The following is a 21618-nucleotide window of genomic DNA, read 5'->3' as shown; positions in this document are numbered from 1 at the left end:
TGTTTGAAATTCACTGCTCGACTGAGGGACTTTACAGATAATTATATGTGTGGGGTTCAGAGATGAGGTAGTCGTTAAGAAATAATGAAAAACATTATTATTGCACACAGAGTGAGTCCATGCAACTTATTATGTGACTTGTTAAACACATTTGTACTCCTGAACCTATGTAGGCTTACCATCACAAAGGGGTTGAATACTTATTGACTCAAGATATTTCAGGTTTTTATTTTTTATTAATTTGTGAAAAATTCGAAAAACATTTACATTATGTTTGTGTGTAGGCCAGTGAAAAGAAATATCAATTTTATCCATTTAAAATTCATGCTGTAACAACAAAATGTGGAGAAAGTCAAGGGGTGTGAATACTTTCTGAAGGCACTGTACATATTTGTCATTTAACTTTGAAAACGTATGACCTTTTATGTGTGGCATAAACACAACCAGTCACAATGTTTTAATCTGATTAGGCTACTTCAAAAGTCTCATGTAGGCTACCTGTGCACGTTCATCCACTCCACTCTAATATCATTCCAAAATCCAATCTGTTACAAAACACCAATAATCTTACTGACATTTAGAGATTGTCAAGTCAAGCCTTCGATACTGAGTAGGGAGGGATGTATTTTCTGTTTGTCGAGATTGACCTTTTCTATTTGATTGTGGTGTTGAAAACGCAAACCATGATGAAGCACTCAAAGTCGGTAATCGGTATGCAGTTATGCATTGCTTATTGGTTGTGTCTGGTACATTGGCACAGAAACTTGTTGTTGGAATATGTTTGCATATATTTTATATAACTATAAATCAAGATGTTGGAAATCTGATTTCCCCATAGCTGATCATTGTCTGCAGCCGGCTCTGATTATAGTGTAACGAGACAGGTATGGAGAGTGCGCTTGTCCGTGGTAGTCCAACCTGGTCTCAGAGCATTTCGTATTATTTTGTACTTAAATCCGGGATCTCCATTTAGTATGATATGTTAAGTTTCATATGGTATGTATTCATTTGTGGATGTCCATCACCCATTTTGTATATGTTACGAATAAAAATATGTATTATACACAGAACAAAAATATAAAAGCAACGTGTAAAGTGTTGGTCCCATGTTTCATAAACTGAAATAAAAGATCCCAGAAATTTTCCAATGCGCACAAAAAGCTTTTTTCTCTACAATTTTGTGCACAAATTAGTTTACATCCCTGTTAGTGAGTATTTCTCCTTTGCCAAGATAATCCATCCATCTGACATGTGTGACAAATCAAGAAGCTGATTAAACAGCATGATCATTAAATAGGTGCTGGGGACAATAAAAGGCCACTCTAAAATGTGAAGTTTTGTTAGCTAAAAGGGGTAAGGTTAGGGTTAGGTTTAGGGTTAGTTAACATGCTAAGTAGTTGCAAAGTAGCTAAAAAGTAGTAAGTAGTTGAAAAGTTGCTAATTAACTAAAATGATAAAGTTGTCCGTGATGAGATTCAAACTCGAAACCTTTGGGTTGCTAGACGTTCGTGTTATATGCCTACCCATCCACCTCAACCATCCACCCTCATTTTTTTTTGCTTTATGTAACCATCTGTCTTGTGTAACCATACCAAAATTAACATACTGTATCACACTAAATGGAGTGTCTCGGATTTATGTACAGAATAATAGGAAATGCTCTGAGACCAGGTTAGATGGTCGGCGAACCCTAAACCTTCTGGCCCATAGCCCTGCGTGACATCGACTGTGCCATAAAACCATGCTGAAGTGGTTAAGTCGATATCCATGTTTATGAACACAGGGTTGCTACAGTTATTGTTATTTGTGGTGGTACAGTAATCCTTATTTTTCAGTATATTATGAGGGTACAAGGGTAAAAAACAAAAATACAGTACAAGCGGAGGGTCATGTAAAAATATTTGTAATGTTGCTCGGAGTTTCACTTCTCCAGCAACGGACAGAGTCAATACGCCTGCAACCGCCACGGAGGACATCTGCATCCATGGCTCGACTGGTGACTTGAGAATAAAGGACTTGGACTTGGACTCAGACTCGAACACTAGGGACTTGGGACTCGACTCAGGCTCGAGGTTAAGTGACTTGACTACATCACTGAGAAGGAGTGTTGGAGACACTCCCCTGGATTGGACTGACAGAAATGATGCAAGACGGACAGTGGGTCTTGATTGACAATACAAATCTTAATGACAGCATCAAGTAAGTACATGTTTAAGGCTCATTTATACAGTACACACACACATACACACACACTCAAAAGCATTTATACATTGTACACGCAAAAGCGTTTAAACAAATACAAAATAACAATAACCAGGGTTGGGCTCAATTCTGAAATTCAAATTAAATTGGCCACACCACACAATGTCAAATTTGAGTTTGAGTGGCAGGAAGTAGAATTGAATTAAGTGCAATTCAAATAAATTCCACTCAGTCATAGAACATGAGTTTAATTGAATCCAGATATCAAATAATATATCACTTTCCTCTGGAAATAACGTTTATATACTCTTTTAACCTTAATGCTTAGAATATACAATTATATTTCCACCAACCATTTCATTTGTTCGGCTTTTGAAATTCTGTATCCTGTTTACTATTTCAAATAAAATGTAATTCAAATTCACAGATTAAACCTAGTCCTGGAATAAGAAGTATGTTCAATGGATATTGTCCATTTAGAGTGTTTTTAAGTCCAGGACTAGGCTTAATCTGTGTCCAGGAAACCGACCCAGAATGTATGATTTGGATTAATGCAAAGTACTACCTACAGGATAAATGCTTCTGCTTTTAGCCATAATTGACTGTCATACCTGTGTAGTTCCTGTGTACCTGTGTAGTTCTTCCACATAGCCAGGTAGATGTAACAGATCCTACAGAAATTGATTGAACCTTTCTATTGATATTTGTAAATATGTTTTCTCATCTAACATTTACATTAACATTTTTAGTCATTTAGCAGCGATTTACATGGCCGGAGCGAAGTACAATTAGTGCATTTTAGTCAATAATTACACATGCAGTACTTATTACAAAAATGATAATCGAAAAAATATGATATACTTTTGATTGATTGAGTTGATTGATTGTACGTGTCTTTTTATTGCTATTGTATGGTTGAGCCTGTCATCTCAACCTTATTTCCAGTTTGTTGAAGATGGGATCAAACAATGGGATTCCATTTGTCAATTCAGCTGTTTTTTATATGTTTATTTTTAATAAAGCATGTACAGTGCTAATGGATGGAATTAGTAATGAAGTAAAAATACGTTTTAAAAAATTGATCTAAATGTTTTATGTTTTATATTCCATTTTCCCGTCATTCTGCTCCTTCCAAATCTCCCATGTGTTTGCTTTTCGCTATCTGAGTACATGGGTCAAGTCTTAGTCAATGTAATATCAGGGTAACTGTGAGAGCGACGGAGCGGTAGTTTATCTCCTATTGTGCAGTTCTGTCTGGTTTGTTGAGATTATTCCCTTCTTTGTCCACTGGGCGGCGCTGCGCTGCTGGTGGCTTCTGTACAGTGCTGTAGATTGATGTAGGCTTTGCCTCAGAAGGGCTCTGCGGCTCTGGCCTCACCTCTTTTGGAGCGCCCACTTTGTCCACTAGGTGACACTCTTCTGCAGCTGGTTGCTGCACAGTGCTGTAGAGCGACTCTGACTGTGTGTCTGGCATCTCTTCTGGTGGCGGGAGCTCCACTCCTGCTGCTCCTGGTTTCCCTATAGTGACGTAGATTGATGTTACCTCAGACCTCCCTGTGTTTTGTGGTCCCGGCATCTCCCCTTGTGGAGCTCTCACTGTGTTGACCTGTTAGGATACGAGACATTATACTGTAACAACATTCAAATTATCATTCTTTAAACATTTTGAGAAACATAGCTTCAGCGTCCTCATTTTTTTGTGATTTAAACTTGTTTTTAAAGTATTGAAAGTAGTCATTCCCCTCCATGTGACATGACTACGTGGAGATAGATCTGAAAATAAACACTATTTTGAGATACAAGGTTTTTCCAGGACACTGACGATTGATAAATGATGGACAGAGAAGGTACCTGCAGTGGCTGCTGGTCTTCATGGGACCTTCTTCTGGTTGATATGATCCATCGTATACCAACAAACACAATAACGAATAACAATCCACCAGCAATACTGCCCGCAATGATGCTCACAATGATGCCAACTTGGGATTTTGAAGCTTTCCCATCCTTCTCTATACCTGAGAGGTCATGCACACACACTGTAATTCACAATTTTGCTGGAAAATTCTAATATAACTTTAACTGAAATTATATTAAAAACTTTGTTGATTTGAAAAAAAATAATGATAGAGGCACAGAAGTTGGAAGCTAGTAAATTGGACTTACATATGTCCTTCATGCGTTCTGAGTTGGTCTCTGCACTGACGTGATTTTTGCCGGTGCACTGGATAGTGTTGTTGTCGTTGGAGATGGTGATATTGACTCCGGTGAGTGACAGAGACTGCTGTGACAGTGTGCACTGAACCCCGTAACAGACAGACAATACCCAGACATCTTTAACAGAACAGTTCACTGCGATCTTACATTGTCCCGTACTTGAGTTGGAGGAGAGAGACACCACCTTCATGACTGGCATGGAAACAGCTTCTACAAGAACCAGTGGAGTTGGAAAAAAGAAAGGTTACATCCATGACAAGAAGAGTCAGAGGAGTGTGAGTTTAATCCTATGGCAAAACAAAAGAATGACTGTGCATAAACCAGTTATAACCAGTAGTGGTGTGTGGGTACAGTCACTGGGGAAGCAAAGGCAGAAAAAAAATGCCATATTATAACCTATGTGTTGTGATAATTGCGTTGTTTGCTCTATAATCTGTTAGTTCATATGCCTTCCGACCGTGATATATAGGCCTAAGGCTGAGACAATAAGAAGACACAGTGGAAGAATAAATTCAACCACACCTTTGTTTCATCACAAAACCAGAGAGCAACCTCTGTCCGGTGAAGTCCACAAAGCATATTGCATGTAACAAACGGTTACGTGACCTACAGCAATAAACAACTATTGATTTAGAAGCACGTAGAGTTAATGCAAGTCACAAAGGAAACAGGAGCTGCCTCCACTATTCCAGCACCATTTCAACTTCAACAATTCATCATCATCAAATCACCTATGCTTAGTCTAATACAGTGACAACTAAAAGATACCAAAAACAATTTAGTCCAATCAAGCTAAATATGATGTGGCTGTCCATGGTTCTGATTTCTCTCTCTGTGTGTGCCATCCTCTCTTTCATGTTGACAAAACGGTCTATCACTCTGTCATACAGTACACGTTTTCATTTTTTGTTGTCCTAGGCTACCTGGCTAAAATGGCCTGGCTCGCAGTCTGTGTTCCAATTCATCCCAAAGGTGTTCGATGGGGTTGAGGTCAGGGCTCTGTGCAGGCCAGTCAAGATCTTCCATACCGATCTCGACAAACCATTTCTGTATGGACCTCGCTTTTTGCACAGGGGCATTGTAATGCTGAAACAGGAAAGGGCCTTCCCCAAACTGTTGCCACAAAGTTGGAATTACAGAATCATCTAGAATGTAATTGTAAGCTGTAGCATTAAGATGTCCCTTCACTGGAACTAAGGGGCCTAGCCCGATCCATGAAAAACAGCCCCAGACCATTATTCCTCTTCCACCAAACTTTACAGTTGGCACTATGTATTGGGGCAGGTAGAATTCTCCTGGCATCCGTCAAACCCAGATCCGTCCAATGGCGGCGAGCTTTACACCACTCCAGTCGACGATTGGCATTGCGTATGGTGAACTTAGGCTTGTGTGTGCTTCCAGAGGCAGTTTGGAACTCGGTAGTGAGCGTTGCAACTGAGGACAGACGATTTTTACGCGCTACGTGCTTCAGCACTCAGCAGTTCCGTTCTGTGAGCTTGTGTGGCCTACCACTTCGAAGCTCAGCCGTTGTTGCTCCTAGATGTTTCCATTTCACAATAACAGCACTTACAATTGACCGGGGCAGCTCTAGCATGGCAGAAAGTTGACGAACTGACTTGTTGGAAATGTGGCATCCTATAACGGTGCCATGTTGAAAGTCACTGAGCTCTTCAGTAAGGCCATTCTACTGCCAATGTTTGTCTATGGAGATTGCATGGCTGTGTGCTCGATCTGTCAGCAACAGGTGTGGCTGAAATAGCCGAATCCGCTAATTTGAAGGGGTGTCCACATACTTTTGTATATATAGTGTATTCAATTAAACAACCATTTGGTACTCAGTATGACTAATTTCCTAGTATTTTTCTCACTTCCCCTATGTCAGGTTTTTACTTCTGCTGCTCTACATACTGTATGGTTTGAAATGTACCGTAATATTTTTAACTTATATTACAGTTATTATACTGTAATAATAACCAGCAACATACACAGTTGAAAAATTAAAGTAGGTATGAAAGGTCAAACTGAAATGAATCAATCTCCACTCTACAAAATTATTTTTAAAAACGTAATATCATAAATACTGCCTTTCTCCAGCATGAAGTTAACACATGTAATACACTGTCTAAACCAGGGGTCTCCAACCTTTTCTAGCATGAGAGCTACTTTTAAAAAATCAAACATGTCATGAGCTACTCATTTTTTTCTAGCTTACAAATAGACACATTCTTCTCTTCTCCTCTCCCCTGCAAAAACATAAGTCGCTTTGGATAAAAGCGTCTGCTAAATGGCATATTATATTATATTATAACTCTTCCCCGGGTCCTTAGTGTACAAGAGAAACTGGGTGCACTATGTTTTCTGTCAATATACTTGGTCAAATAATGGTTAATAAACAACTCTAAGAGGGGGCCCTATAAAATCTGTAATCCCCCCCCCCCCCCACCCATATTTTCCCAAATTATGTTCTCAGTTTTATTTTTCCTGGTTTTAGATATTTTAGTTTTTCACTGTTAAAATTACAGTTGTTCATAGAGAAACAACATAATTGGATGTTCTAAGTCCATGTCAATTCTTAAATCACATCAGAACACATTTTATTTTTAGGTCTGAAAGAAAAAGAAAACTAACACATTCAGATTTTTTTGTGTAATTCCCCTTTAATTGTGCGTCTGGCCCTTTAATTGTGCATCTAGCGAGTGAGGAATATGCCTTCTAATGTGCTTGTCTAGCGATGGTTCTGTACTGCTGCTGTTCATTTCATAGCAATGTTTGCAAATAACAAATACAAATTATATACTTACTCATGATATACTTCTGCCAGGTAAGCCTACTTTGCAGTTAACATATAATGGAGAAGGTTTTGGGGGAAGTTTTTCTGTCAACCCACAAGACGGTTATCACATCAACTGGCTACACACGGAGTGAAAGACAAACGCGCGCACCACACAGACAGGAGCAATATTGCTTGAAACTAATTGGCAGAAATTGTGTTAGGTTTGTCTTTTTGCGATTTTGATAGTAGCTGGGAGCTTGCGGTCACTGATACTTGTGAGATTTGTTTTTAACGGCTTGCGGTTGAACACTTGAAAATTGCATGTACTTTCAGAATTATTTGGTGAGCTAGACATAGGTGGTATGCGAGCTACTGGTAGCTCGCAATCAACCTTTTGGAGACCCCTGCTCTAGACCAAGGATGAGCAACTTTGATTGGGGTGGGGGCCACAAAGAAATCGGAATTCATCATGAGGGACCACAGTGGTTTTCTCGGGTCTGCTTACCCACTTCCATACCCACACATGCAGTCAGAGCCGGCCATAGCCTTTTTGGGGGCCCTCAGTGAAATGTTGTTGAATTATACTCACCCTGTATTGTTACTTTGTACTTAATAATAGGTGATACATTCCATTTTCCAACAGTCTCAATGTAAGTTCCACTGTCTGTTTCCTTCAGATTCTTAATGCACAGAGAGTGGTTCACTGGGTTATAATCCACCTTCTCCTTGTATTTAGGAGAGATCTCTTTATCATCAACTATTACATCACTTTCGAACCTCCATTTAAGTTCTTTAAGCTCCCCAGGGGATTCCTCAACAGCCAGACACACCAAACCTCCCTTCAACCCATACTTGTCTATTGGAGGAACTTCAGCCCAGGTCCCTAAAGAAAGAGAAAGCGGTTCACCAGGTGCAACGTTTTTTCAGCAAGAGATAAAACACCAATAACAAACCAGGCTAACTATTTACGTTCATATTTTGTATTCTTATTCCTGACTGTTATTTGACCGTTTTCTTCTGTCCTAAAAGCTTAATTCCCTTTGGAAAATACAGGTGCACCGTTTAGTAAATCTGTTATATAAGTCCCCTCGAAACCTTTCCAACTATCTTGAAAAAAAAGTAACATTTTGGTATGGGTTACCTGTGAGGATGAGTAGAAACCACAAAATGTTCATTGCAGAAGTGTAAGTAAAGAAGTTTGGCATCGTTCTCTGATCTCTGTCAAAACAAACTAAATAGGTGATGGCAGTTCCCTGCCCCCTTAATGCGATTCTCACAACTTCCCGCCCCCTCAGTTTAAGCTGTAGATCAGCTTTAATATTGCAGATAGATTGTGGCTTCCATCAATGTAATTGTCTGCATAATTTCCAATCCCCCATATATATTTTTGTAAATATATACGGAACCAGTCAAAAGTTTGGACACACCTACTCATTCCAGGGTTTTTCTTTATTTGACTATTTTCTACATTGTAGAATAATAGTGAAGACATCAAAACTATGAAATAACACATATGGAATATATCAAAATATATTTTATATTTGAGATTCTTCAAAGTAGCCACCCTTTGCCTTGATGACAGCTTTGGACACTCTTGGCATTCTCTCAACCAGCTTCATGAGGTAGTCTCCTGGAATGCATTTCAATTAACAGGTGCCTTCTTAAAAGTTAATTTGTGGAATTTATTTCGTTCTTAATGCATTTGAGCCAATCAGTTGTGTTATGACAAGGTAGGGGTGGTATACAGAAGATAGCCCTATTTGGTAAAAGACCAAGTCCATATTATGGCAAGAACAGCTCAAATGTGACCGACCAGCTCAAATCGGTAGCAACATTTGAACTTATGTAGCAACATTTGAAATTGTGTTTTTTACGTTGGATAAAAGTAGAGACTCAGAGCTACAAAATGGTATATAATACACTACAGTTGAGGAACAATGGGAAAGTAATTTTGCTTTGAAAGTTTAGAAACTCACTTTTGAGAAAATGACCTTTTAATGTTTTGGTACTACTATTGGAGAGCCCTTCTTTGTCTACACCCATTCAGCATCGTTCACACCCTCTTAAGCTTTAGCCCCACCCATCTCTTTAAGGGTTGATCCGAGCATTATGTACTAACTTGCTAGCTACTTCCAGACATCTACGTGAGAGAGAACAGCTCACTGAACATTACTCGCCCTAGCAGAGCTGGTTAGGCTGTTATGTTATCTAGAGCGTTGGTGACTGCAACTGTGCTGTTAGACTGTCCTTTCGTAAATTCAGAGCGTTTCGCGTTCAGAGCGCACAGACACATAATGACAGAACACCCCACTCTAGCAGAGATGGTTAGGCTGTTTTCATGTTATCCAGAGCGTTGGGGACTGTAACTGTGCTGCTGGCAACAATTGAATTACGCTTTTTGTCAACGTTTACTGACACCGGCCATATTGAACGGTGTTGAATGTTGAGCGTTCGTAAATTCATCAGTTATTCTGAGCTCTGGCACACTAAGACGAGAGACTTTTGTTAAGACATGTAGCTAGATAACTAGCTAGGTAAACAATGAATCCCAACGCATGACATAACATTAGTTAGCGAGCCAGCCAGCTAAGTTAGCTAGCTAGCTAACAGTACAATTTAACTTGAAATGAAAATACTTTATGTCAAAATTAGAAATGTGTAATATCTGAAAATGTAGCTAACTAGACTATCTTACCCGTGGTCTGAAATTGGAGTAGATAGCCAGAGCGAATTTACCAGCTAGTATGTGTATCAACAGTTGCAGTGACATTCTATTGAAATGGATACTTGCATAGTGGAGTCTTTTGTTAAGACATGTAGCTAGCTAGCAAAAAATTAACCATAATCACAACTCATGTCATTACTACCCTGCATGAATCTGCAGTTAGCTAACCAACCAGGTTCAATGTTAGCTAGCTAACATTAGGCTATAACTAGTCAAGCAAACGTTACCCACATACATCATGGATGCCCTTAGTTTGAAGATGTAATCCGGACAGGTGTTTTCGCCATCTCCTTGGCTATCATACTCGAATTCCATTTCAAAACTTGGTCCTCCAGAAAGTGGAGAGCATACACATAACATTAGCTAGCGGGCCAGCCAGCTAACGTTAGCTAGCTAACAGTACACTTTAACTTGACATTAGGTTTATGCAGTTTTACTACGTGATCCATTTAAAAAAAAGCCGCATTAGAAAGGATTACCTAGGCATACTGACCAGCTCAAATAGATAGAAGTGTGCTATATCTGGCAGACCAATCCAAACTCATCTCTCGGCATGTCCAGCCTACTCATTATCTTAGCCAATCATGGCAAGTGGGAAGGTTTCTGTCTTCTTCTCTGGCTAAACCAACTAGGCTCGTAATTTAACAATTTTATTTGTATTTACAGATGGCATACAAGTTTGTTATTAAGGCACATGAAAGTTCACGTGTTCGAGAAGGCATTTCTGCCAAAAAACACATTTTGATTTTTAAAAGTTCAAACGTCTCTCTTGTGAAGAAGTGATCCGTGACATACGCCTAGTTTCCTGAAACGAGACACAAATAAGAAAAGAGAAACGACAGTCCATCATTACTTTAAGACATGACGGTCAGAACGTTGAAAGTTTCTTCAAGCATAGTCGCAAAAACCAGCAAGCACTATGATGAAACTGGCTCTCATGAGGACCGCTACAGGAATGGAAGACCCAGAGTTACCTCTGCTGCATAGGATAAGTTAATTAGAGTTAACGACACCTCAGATTGCAGCCAAAATAAATACTTCACAGAGTTCAAGTAACAAACACATCTCAACATCAACTGTTCAGAGGAGACTGCGTGTATCAGGCCTTCATGGTCTAATTGCTACAAGGAAACCAATAATAAGAAGAGACTTGCTTGGGCCAAGAAACATGAGCAATGGACATTAGACCGGTGGAAATCTGTCCTTTGGTCTGAGGAGTACAAATTTGAGATTTTTGGTTCCAACTGCCGTGTCTTTGTGAGACGCAGAGTAGGTAAACAGATGATCTCCTTATGTGTGGTTCCCACCATGAAGCATGGAGGAGGAGGTGTGATGGGGTGAGGCTGCTTTGCTGGTGACACTGTCAGTGATTTATTTAGAATTCAAGGCATACTTAACCAACATGGCTACCATAGCATTCTGCAGCGATATGCCATCCCATCTTGTTTGCGCTTAGTGGGACTATCATTTGTTTTTCAACAGGACAATGACCCAAAACACACCTCCAGGCTGTGTAAGGGCTATTTGACCAAGGAGAGTGATTGAGTGCTGCATCAGATGACCTGGCCTCCACAAGCACCCGACCTCAACCCAATTGAGATGGTTTGGGATGAGTTGGACCGCATAGTGAAGGAAAAGCAGCCAACAAGTGCTCAGCATATGTGGGAACTCCTTCAAGACTGTTGGAAAAGCATTCCTCATGAAGCTGGTTGAGAGAATGCCAAGAGTTTACAAAGCTGTCATCAAGGGAAAGGGTGGCTACTTTGAAGAATCTAAAATATTTTTTTGATTTGTTTAACACTTTTTTGGTTACTACATGATTCCATATGTGTTATTTCATAGTTTTGATGTCTTCACTATTATTCTCCAATGTAGAAAATAGTAAAAATATAAAGAAAAACCCTTGAATGAGTAGGTGTGTCCACATTTTTCACTGATACTGTATGTATTTTAAAAATATATATTTTCCTTTATTATTTTCCCCTAATCCTACCACCCCTCCCCTAATTGGAGTAAATTAATGGACAACAACATTTAGGTTTCTACTTCTAGCTTATACATGCTATATACATTTTACGGACACAGTATATTTTACAATAGTTATCTTTTATTTGTTTTTAGTCCCATCCTTCAGCTCCACTCAACCCCTCCCATCTATCTCTGAACACCATCCAGTTTTGATTTCTATTTGCCATATATTTTTCAACTGCGCTGTTTCACAAAAGTTCTGAAACTTTCTGTTCTCATAGATTCTACATATTGTAAATTAAAAGTAAACCGATTGACTGTGACTTTTTAAATCCCCCAGCAGTGCCATTTGCAGAGGGGGACTTAACTTGTCAGGGGGTCTGGGGGTCCTCCCATTTTTTGGGGTTCTAGAGCATATTTCCTGCATTACTACACAATCTAATATGACCTATGGCCATTCTAGCCATCTCTATTTACAACAACAAAATGTAAGCAAAAATGCCCACGGTCATCAAGCTAGGTAAAAGATTATTAAATATGTTTAGGTGATTGATTAGACTGAACTAGATCCATGATAATTCAATAATCAATATTGTGTTGCACCTTTAACCAATAGCCTAACAAATGAACAACTATTACAAATAAAGTACAAAGACAACTTTTGATTGTCTTTAAGACGTCCTCTATATCAAATTTCAACCAGACTGCCCAGCCAACCCGAGCCGCCTACATGCCCGAGCCCCAACACAACTTCCTTCCCATCTTTTTTTTATGTCTCAAGGGAAAGGTTTGGAAAACAAAAGTTGAACGTAAACACACATACACCTACACATTAACACACAGAAACAGTACACCCTCCATATAATTCATATCATAGGCCTAATAGTACTGTAGAGCTCTTTTTACTTGCAAACAATATAGCTGGGTCACCCCATCCTGCCCCTAGGGGTCCACGGCCCTGTAGCGCCCCAACACACCCCACTCAGCTTTAGGATCTTAGTGAAACATTCATTATTGGTTTCAGGTGTGTTAGGCCGAGGCCAGAGTGAGAACAGTACAGCAGACCCCCAGGGCCAGGACTGAGCAGCCCTGCAACTAGGGATTGCCTAAATAGATATCTCCCCTGACGTGGGCATGTTTTCAATACGTAAGGCATCCAGACCTTATGAAAGTTGCACAGTATACCCTTAATCTTAAAACAAATCTAGTGATACTGTACATAACTGTACATATCTTCCATACATTGTGGGAGGATAACCAACTTTCCAATTAATGGCAATGCATTTATTAGCCACTATAAATGCTAGGTTACACAGTTTCTTCTGATAACAGTCTCCAGTATCAACATTTCCAAGCAAACAAAAACAGGGAGAAGGTGTCACGTCTCCTCCCCTTGATCCCCTCCGGTGCTCTGATTCGCCGGTCTACTGAGCCACCGATCTGAGCGCACCACCTCGGCAACACCAGAATGGAAACCCAACGCACCCTAATCACCTCCAGCGCACCTGCACCTCATCATCTCATCACCACCCCTATTTAACCCTGTGTCATGTTGTGTGTGATTGTTTGGCTTTGTGTCATGTACTCTATCTTTGTTAATTAATTTTGTAAAATTTTTTGGGGAACCTTATAGATAGGGAGCTGGTTTCTGAATGGGGGTTGCCCACCGTGCCACTGTCATCTCCGCTACACGTCACCTCATTGGACAATCAACCCCTTGGGTCAGGCACCATTCTGCACGTCACTCTCCCCATCACCATTCCCACACTACCGGAGCACCACGAGGAGCTGTCATTCCACATCGTCATGTCACCCCTTCACCGGATCGTCTTGGGATTGCCCTGGCTCAGACTACACAACCCCACCATCAATTGGATCACCAAGAGGATCACAGCCTGGTCCACCTCATGCCGGAAGACCTGCCTGCCGGTGGTTTGTTGTTCCACATCAGTGGAGAGTCCGGAGTCCGCCCTCCAGCCCAACATTCCACGTGAGTACGCAGATCTCTCCGATGTCTTCTCTTCATCTAAGGCTACGTGTCTCCCTCCTCACAGGCCCTGGGACTGTGCCATTGACTTGCTGGAGGGACACCACCCCCCAACGAGTCGCATTTACCCCCTTTCCATGGCGGAGACTGAGGCCATGGAGAAGTATGTGGCGGAGACCCTGACACAGGGGTTCATCAGACGCTCTACCTCTCCTGCCTCTGCCAGCAGCTTCTTCGTGGCCAAAAAAGACTGAGGACTGAGACCATGCATTGACTACAGGGGGCTGAACGCAGTCACCACCAAGTACCGGTACCCCCTCCCTCTGGTTCCGTCAGCCATCGAGCAGCTACGAGGGGCCCGTATTTTACCAAGTTGGACCTGAGGAGGGCCTACAACCTGATCTGAATCCGGGAAGGAGATGAGTGGAAGACGGCCTTCAGCACTACCTCAGGCCACTATACATACTGCGTCATGCCCTACGGCCTCGCCAACGCACCATCTGTGTTCCAGTCCTTCGTCAATGACGTGTTCCGGGACATGCTGAGTAGACAGGTGGTGGTGTACATCGACGATATCCTGATCTACTCAGCTACGTTCGAGGAGCACATCAGGGATGTCCGAGCTGTTCACCTCCCGAGTGTGGAAGGCTTTCCTGGAGAAGATCGGGGCCATGGCCAGCCTCACTTCCAGGTACAGGTCTCAGTCTAATGGGCAGGTGGAGAGCTTGAACCAGGAGCTGGGGAGATTTCTTCGTTGCCACTGTCAGGACCAGCAGGGTGAGTGGGCAAGGTTTCTTCCCTGGGCAGAATATGCCCAGAACTCCCTTGTTCACTCCTCCACGGAGCTCACTCCCTTCCAGTGTGTCCTGGGGTACCAGCCGGCCCTGGCCCCTTGGACACCCAGCCAGACCAATGCGTCCGCTGTCGATGAGTGGTTCCACAGGGCCGGACAGGTCTAGGACGCCGCCCATGTCCATCTAAGAGGGCCATTCGTCGGCAGAAGGACCAAGCCGACCGCCACCACAGTGATGCCCCTGTATTCCAGCCTGTGAATCGTGTCTGGCTGTCCACAAAATACCTCCCTCTCCGCCTGCCCTGCAAGAAACTGAGCCCCCGGTTTGTAGGTCCGTTTAAGGTCCTCTGGCAGATAAATGAGGTATCGTACCAGCTGCTCCTTCCTCCTCACTACGGTGTCTTACTCACTTTTCATGTGTCTCTCCTCAGGCCGGTGGCTCCTGGTCCGGCAACACCGGAATGGAAACCCAACGCACCCTAATCACCTGCACCTCATCTCATCACCACCTCTATTTAACCCTGGACTGTTTTGTGTCATGTACTCTCTTTGTTAATAATCTTTGTCATTGTTTGAGTAAACCTTGACCTTGTTAATTCCTGCGTCTGCATCCTGCCTCTTCGTATCCTCAGTACTCGTCACAGAAGGGAGAATCTGTAGACCTGCTGAGATAAAAGAACATACTCTTTGCCAGAATTCAGCGAGCCTTAACAAGACCACATCATATGCAAATATGACCCCTTTTGTGCTTTACACCTCCAGCAGAATAATACAATTTCTGAGTGCATGAAATTCAGTTTCATTGGCATATAGTACGTTCTATGGATGGTCTTAAACTGCAGTAATTTATGTCTGAGATTATATGAACATGAAAGGGCATTCTAACATATCTGGATCCATTCATCATAAATAGCATCTCCCAGGTCTTCCTCACATTTTTGTTTTGTCATCGGGAAAAGCCTCTTTCAACCCTTGATACAGTTTGGAAATCAACTTTGGAGGTTTGTCAGACTGCCTTAAAATAGCATCTGGCTTGTCCAGTGTTTGCTGGACAGAGAGAATAAAGTGTTGCATCTGCAATTCACCTCACCTCTGTCACAGACTGGTCTTCCCTGGCTGCCTGACCCTGTTGAGACCCCTGTCACCATCTGATCCTCCTAAAATGAGGCATGACAAAGAATTACTTGGTGTACATTTATACATTGATTCTATTCTTGGATAATATAATGGTTCAATAATTGAAATGACCATTATTCCCAGATCCCAGACTGTAGCTTTAAGCTTAAGCTGCTGTCCTGTAGCTACTGTAGGTTTACCCATCGATTAAAGATGGAACTTTGTATAATTCACTGAATATACTGCAAAATTCACCTGAGCTCTGTAGACTGGTCTTCCCTGGCTGTCTGACCCTGCCTGGATCCTTGTCACCATCTGATCCTGCTCAGACATGGTGAGCATAGTGTTGTGTACTGACTGCACTAGAGGGCTGCATTCCCGCTGGTGCCTGCGGGACCTGCGGTCCCGACAGACATCATTGCGGCGCGGTCTGCATTTTTCATGCTGCAGGCGGGAGCGGGCGGTCAGACAGACAATTTTGGGATGAAAATATTTTTGTTGTCCCACAGATTATTTTGAAACGGTCCTCTTTCTGCTCTGTATGCGTTAGCCTACCTATTGTATTAAAAACAAATTTTGTTCGCATTATTCACACACTCAGAATTCGCTGCTTCAACTTCAGTAGCCTACCTCTCCTAGTTGGGCTTGAGAGTTCAAGTGCGCCTAGATTGTGTGGTCTCATTGAAATAGAGTAGGCTGCCTACATTGGCGGAGAATCACGTGGCAGTTAACTTGAATATGAAATTTACTTAAATATGACTGGACTGTAGTTTACTACAGTGTCTGTAAATAAATATTGATAATGGAAAGAAGTGGAGGGCCAACGTGAGTCAAAGTGCAATAAAAAAATGTAATCATCATCGATCACCACATTCTTTTGGAGAGACTGGAAACCCAAATTGGTCTACACGGACAAGTTCTGGCCTGGTTTAGATCCTACCTGTCGGAAAGATATCAGTTTGTCTCTGTGAATGGTCTGTCCTCCGACAAATCAACTGTACATTTCGGTGTTCCTCAAGGTTCCGTTTTAGGACCACTATTGTTTTCACTATATATTTTACCTCTTGGGGATGTTATTCGAAAACATAATGTTAACTTTCACTGCTATGCGGATGACACACAGCTGTACATTTCAATGAAACATGGTGAAGCCCCAAAATTGCCCTCGCTAGAAGCCTGTGTTTCAGACATAAGGAAGTGGATGGCTGAAAACTTTTTACTTTTAAACTCGGACAAAACAGAGATGCTTGTTCTAGGTCCCAAGAAACAAAGAGATCTTCTGTTAAATCTGACAATTCATCTTGATGGTTGTAAAGTCGTCTCAAATAAAACTGTGAAGGACCTCGGCGTTACTCTTGACCCTGATCTCTCTTTTGACGAACATATCAAGACTGTTTCAAGGACAGCTTTTTCCATCTACGTAACATTGCAAAAATCAGAAATTTTCTGTCCAAAAATGATGCAGAAAAATTAATCCATGCATTTGTTACTTCTAGGTTAGACTACTGCAATGCTCTATTTTCCGGCTACCCGGATAAAGCACTAAATAAACTTCAGTTAGTGCTAAATACGGCTGCTAGAATCCTGACTAGAACCAAGAAATTTGATCATATTACTCCAGTGCTAGCTTCCCCTACACTGGCTTCCTGTTAAGGCAAGGGCTGATTTCAAGGTTTTACTGTTAACCTATAAAGCGTTACATGGGCTTGCTCCTACCTATCTTTCCGAGTTGGTCCTGCCGTACATACCAATACGTACGCTACGGTCACAAGACGCAGGCCTCCTAATTGTCCCTAGAATTTCCTAAGCAAACAGCGGGAGGCAGGGCTTTCTCCTATAGATCTCCATTTTTATGGAACAGTCTGCCTACCCATGTGAGAGACGCAGACTCGGTCTCAACCTTTAAGTCTTTACTGAAGACTTATCTCTTCAGTAGGTCATATGATTGAGTGTAGTCTGGCCCAGGAGTGTGAAGGTGAACGGAAAGGCTGGAGCAACGAACAGCCCTTGCTGTCTCTGCCAGGCCGGTTCCCCTCTCCACTGGGGTTCTCTGCCTCTAACCCTGTTGCAGGGGCTGAGTCACTGGCTTGCTGGTGCTCTTTCATGCCGTCCCTGGGAGGGGTGCGTCACTTGAGTGGGTTGAGTTACTGACGTGATCTTCCTGTCTGGGTTGGCGCCCCCTTGGTTTGTGCTGTGGTGGAGACCTCTGTGGGCTATACTCGGCCTTGTCTCAGGATTGTAAGTTGGTGGTTGGGGATATCCCTCTAGTGGTGCGGGGGCTGTGCTTTGGCGGAGTGGGTGGGGTTATATCCTTCCTGTTTGGCCCTGTCCGGGGTTTCTTCGGATGGGGCCACAGTGTCTCCGGACCGCTCCTGTCTCAGCCTCCAGTATTTATGCTGCAGTAGTTTATGTGTCGGGGGGCTGGGGTTAGTTGGTTATACCTGGAGTACTTCTCCTGTCTTATCCAGTGTCCTGTGTGAATTTAAGTATGCTCTCTCTAATTCTCTCGTTCTCTCTTTCTCTCTGAGAACCTGAGCCCTAGGACCATACGTCAGGACTACCGGGCATGATGACACCTTGCTGTCCCCAGTCCGCCTGGCCTTGCTGCTATTCCAGTTTCAACTGTTCTGCCTGCGGTTATGGAACCCCTACCTGTCCCAGACCTGCTGTTTTCAACTCTTAATGATCGGCTATGAAAAGCCAACTGAGATTTATTCCTGATTATTATTTGACCATGCTTGTCACTTATGAACATTTTTGAACATCTTGGCATGGTTCTGTTATAATCTCCACCCGGCACAGCCAGAAGAGGACTGGCCACCCCTCATAGCCTGGTTCCTCTCTAGGTTTCTTCCTAGGTTTTCGCCTTTCTAGGGAGTTTTTCCTAGCCACCGTGCTTCTACACCTGCATTACTAGCTGTTTGGGGTTTTAGGCTGGGTTTCTGTACAGCACTTCGAGATATTAGCTGATGTAAGAAGGGCTATATAAAATAAAATTGATTGAATTGATTGAAAAGGAAAGACACAACGCGCACATAGGTTAGGCTACTATGGTGAGCGAGCGTTGCGCCTTTTAATTTTCAATAAGTATGGATTACCCATTTATTTGTCTCTACCTTAAATCGTCCTCCTTAAAGGTAGGCTATATCCTATAGGCAGGGGCGGTGTGTTCATTAGGGCGATATGGGCGACGCACTGCCAAACGGGAAAAGGAAGGGATTTTTTTTCTAATCAATTATATCACGGCAACAGTAGTTATCAGTGTTCTAATCTAGACGTCTGATCTGCCACTAAATGTCCAATCAGGCTAAAGTCGTGCTTCAAATGGCCCCGCCCCTTTTGGGGCGATTTCAGTCAGGTTGAAAATCGCCCCAGAAGTCTCTCATAGACTCTCATGTAAAATCTTTTTTTCAAATATCAGAGCTTTCAATACAATCTCTATGGGTTCCGGGGAGGGCTTGCACTTACGCGCTTTCGTCATACGTAACATAACCATGAACGTAACTAAGAAAAAGAGCGGGTAGCAGCGTCAATCAATTCACGTACTACTGTCAAGATGGCTAGCGTTCAGTGCAACTCGATTGTCTCTTTGAAATAAGTTCCTTTTTGTCGGCGAACAAATCAAGATAAATTGGCAACGAAACAATTAGGACCTCCCAGACCAAATTTAATAATTCAACAGGTTTCTACTAAAGGGGGAAAGTCCTACACCCGAGGATTTTCCAAAAATTGGTACGAACGAAAAACCTGGCTAGCAGGCTGCGATGTAGCTAATGCAGTCTTCTGCTACCCCTACTTACTCTTTCACCCTGAAGGCGGCACGGCAGACAGCACCGCTTGGACAGCGACTGGTGTAACGGACATGCACCATCTTTCAGAAAAGATTAAGAAACATGAGCTGTCAAAGACCCACATGGATAGCTGTTTGAGATTGTCTGCTTTGGGGAGAGTGAACATTGCCACTCAACTGGATGAGGGATACAGGCTAGCTGTCCGCCGCCACAACGATGAGGTTAGCAAGAACCGCCACATCCTCAGCCGGCTAATCCAGTGTGTGAAGTTTTGCGGAGTGTTTGAGTTAGCTTTGCGAGGCAAAGATGAAACTGAGGGCTCCACCAACCCTGGTATTTTTCTTGGACTTGTCAACTTTGTGGCACAATTAGATGAGGTGTTTTATGGAAATGCATATTGTTTATGCAGTGTTGAGGAATGTGAAAGAACACCCTTGATTATTTTTACTGTGATAACTTATTTTGCTTTTGTAAGCCAACACTTTTGAGATCAGTCAATAAATGCTTCTGGTATTGACTTATATGCTGCCCCTGTCTTCATGTTGTTGCTGGACATATCTTTTTTAAAATGTGTGTAGGTCACCTAAATCATCAGAAAAATTGCCCCCCATGAGAATTTTTTCAGGAGCCGCCACTGCCTATAGGACTATGCAAAACATAGCAAGTGTCGCTGTCATCATTCTTGCTGCTTCCAGTTCAATAGCCATACCTGCGAGATCAGGTGTGTGTGTGGTCTCAATTAAATAGAGTAGGCTATAGCATACAGTGTATTCGGAAAGTATTTAGACCCATTCACTTTTTCCACATTTTGTTACGTTACATCCTTATTCGAAAATTGATTAAATAAAAAAAATCCTCATAATTCTAAACACAATAACCCATAATGACAAAGCGAAAGCAGGTTTTTAGAAATGTTTGCAAATGTATTAAAAATAAAAAACCTTATTTACATAAGTATTCAGACCCTTTGCTATGAGACTCAAAATTGAGCTCAAGTGCATACTGTCAAGTGCATACTGCATACAATTCAATTGATTGGACATGATTTGAAAAGGCACACAACTGTCTATATAAGGTCCCACAGTTGACAGTGCATGTCAGAGCAAAAACCAAGCCATGAGGTCCAAGGAATTGTCCGTAGAGCTCTGAGACAGGATTGTGTCGAGGCACAGATCTGGGGAAGGGTACCAAAACATTTCTGCTGCATTGAAGGTCCCCAAGAACACAGTGGCCTCCATCATTCTTAAATGGAAGAAGTTTGGAACCACCAAGACTCTTCCTAGAGCTGGCCGCCCGGTCAAACTGAGCAATCGGGGGAGAAGAGCCTTGGTCAGGGAGGTGACCAAGAACCCGATGGTCACTCTGACTGAGCTCCAGAGTTCCTCTGTGGAGATGAGAGAACCTTCCAGAAGGACATCCATCTCTGCAGTACCCCAACAATCAGGCCTTTATGGTAGAGTGGCCAGATGGAAGCTACTCCTCAGTAAAAGGCACATGACAGCCCGCTTGGAGTTTGCCAAAAGGTACCTAAAGGACTCTCAGACCATGAGAAACAAGATTCTCTGGTCTGATGAAACCAAGACTGAACTCTTTTGCCTGAATGCCAAGTGTCACGTCTAGAGGAAACCTGGCACCATCCCTACAGTGAAGCATGGTGGTGGCAACATCATGCTGTGGGGATGTTTTTCAGTGGCAGGGACTGGGAGACTAGTCAGGATCGAGGGAAAGATGAACGGAGCAAAGTACAGAGAGATCCATGATGAAAACCTGCTCCAGAGCACTCAGGACCTCAGACTGGGGTGAAGGTTCACCTTCCAACAGGACAACGACCCTAAGCACACAGCTAAGACAACGCAGGAGTGGCTTCGGGGACAAGTCTCTGAATTTCCTTGAGTTTCCCAGCCAGAGCCCGGACTTGAACCCGATCTAACATCTCTGGAGAGACCTGAAAATAGCTGTGCAGCATCGCTCTCCATCAAACCTGACAGAGCTTGAGCAGATCTGTAGAGAAGAATGGGAGAAACTCCCCAAATATAGGTGTTCCAAGCT

General features: G+C 42.5%; 1 protein-coding gene across 1 annotated transcript; it reads right to left on the bottom strand.

The window, feature by feature from the left end:
• Positions 1 to 3189: 3189 nt before the first annotated feature.
• LOC121571350 (SLAM family member 7) lies at positions 3190 to 8416 on the bottom strand. Its single transcript, XM_041882761.2, has 5 exons — positions 8331 to 8416; positions 7779 to 8072; positions 4366 to 4626; positions 4054 to 4217; positions 3190 to 3808 (listed from the first exon to the last, which is right to left on the bottom strand). Exons 1-5 carry the CDS (start codon positions 8392 to 8394, stop codon positions 3440 to 3442), a joined length of 1152 nt encoding a protein of 383 aa, XP_041738695.2. The 5' UTR covers positions 8395 to 8416; the 3' UTR covers positions 3190 to 3439.
• Between the last annotated feature and the right edge of the window lie 13202 nt (positions 8417 to 21618).

Source organism: Coregonus clupeaformis, chromosome 8 (assembly GCF_020615455.1).
Source record: "Coregonus clupeaformis isolate EN_2021a chromosome 8, ASM2061545v1, whole genome shotgun sequence".
Classification (NCBI taxonomy): Eukaryota; Metazoa; Chordata; class Actinopteri; order Salmoniformes; family Salmonidae; genus Coregonus; species Coregonus clupeaformis.
The sequence above is the reverse complement of the archived record's forward strand: the minus strand, read 5'-3'. Positions and strand labels throughout refer to the sequence as shown.

Excerpts from the sequence above, each read along its gene's own strand:
- LOC121571350 (XM_041882761.2), bottom strand. The coding sequence starts at position 8,394 with ATGCCAAACTTCTTTACTTACACTTCTGCAATGAACATTTTGTGGTTT. Across the intron at positions 4,627-7,778 it reads GTACAAAGTAACAATACAGG|AAGCTGTTTCCATGCCAGTC; the intron begins GTGAGTATAATT and ends TGGTTCTTGTAG. Across the intron at positions 3,809-4,053 it reads AAGACCAGCAGCCACTGCAG|GTCAACACAGTGAGAGCTCC; the intron begins GTACCTTCTCTG and ends GTATCCTAACAG.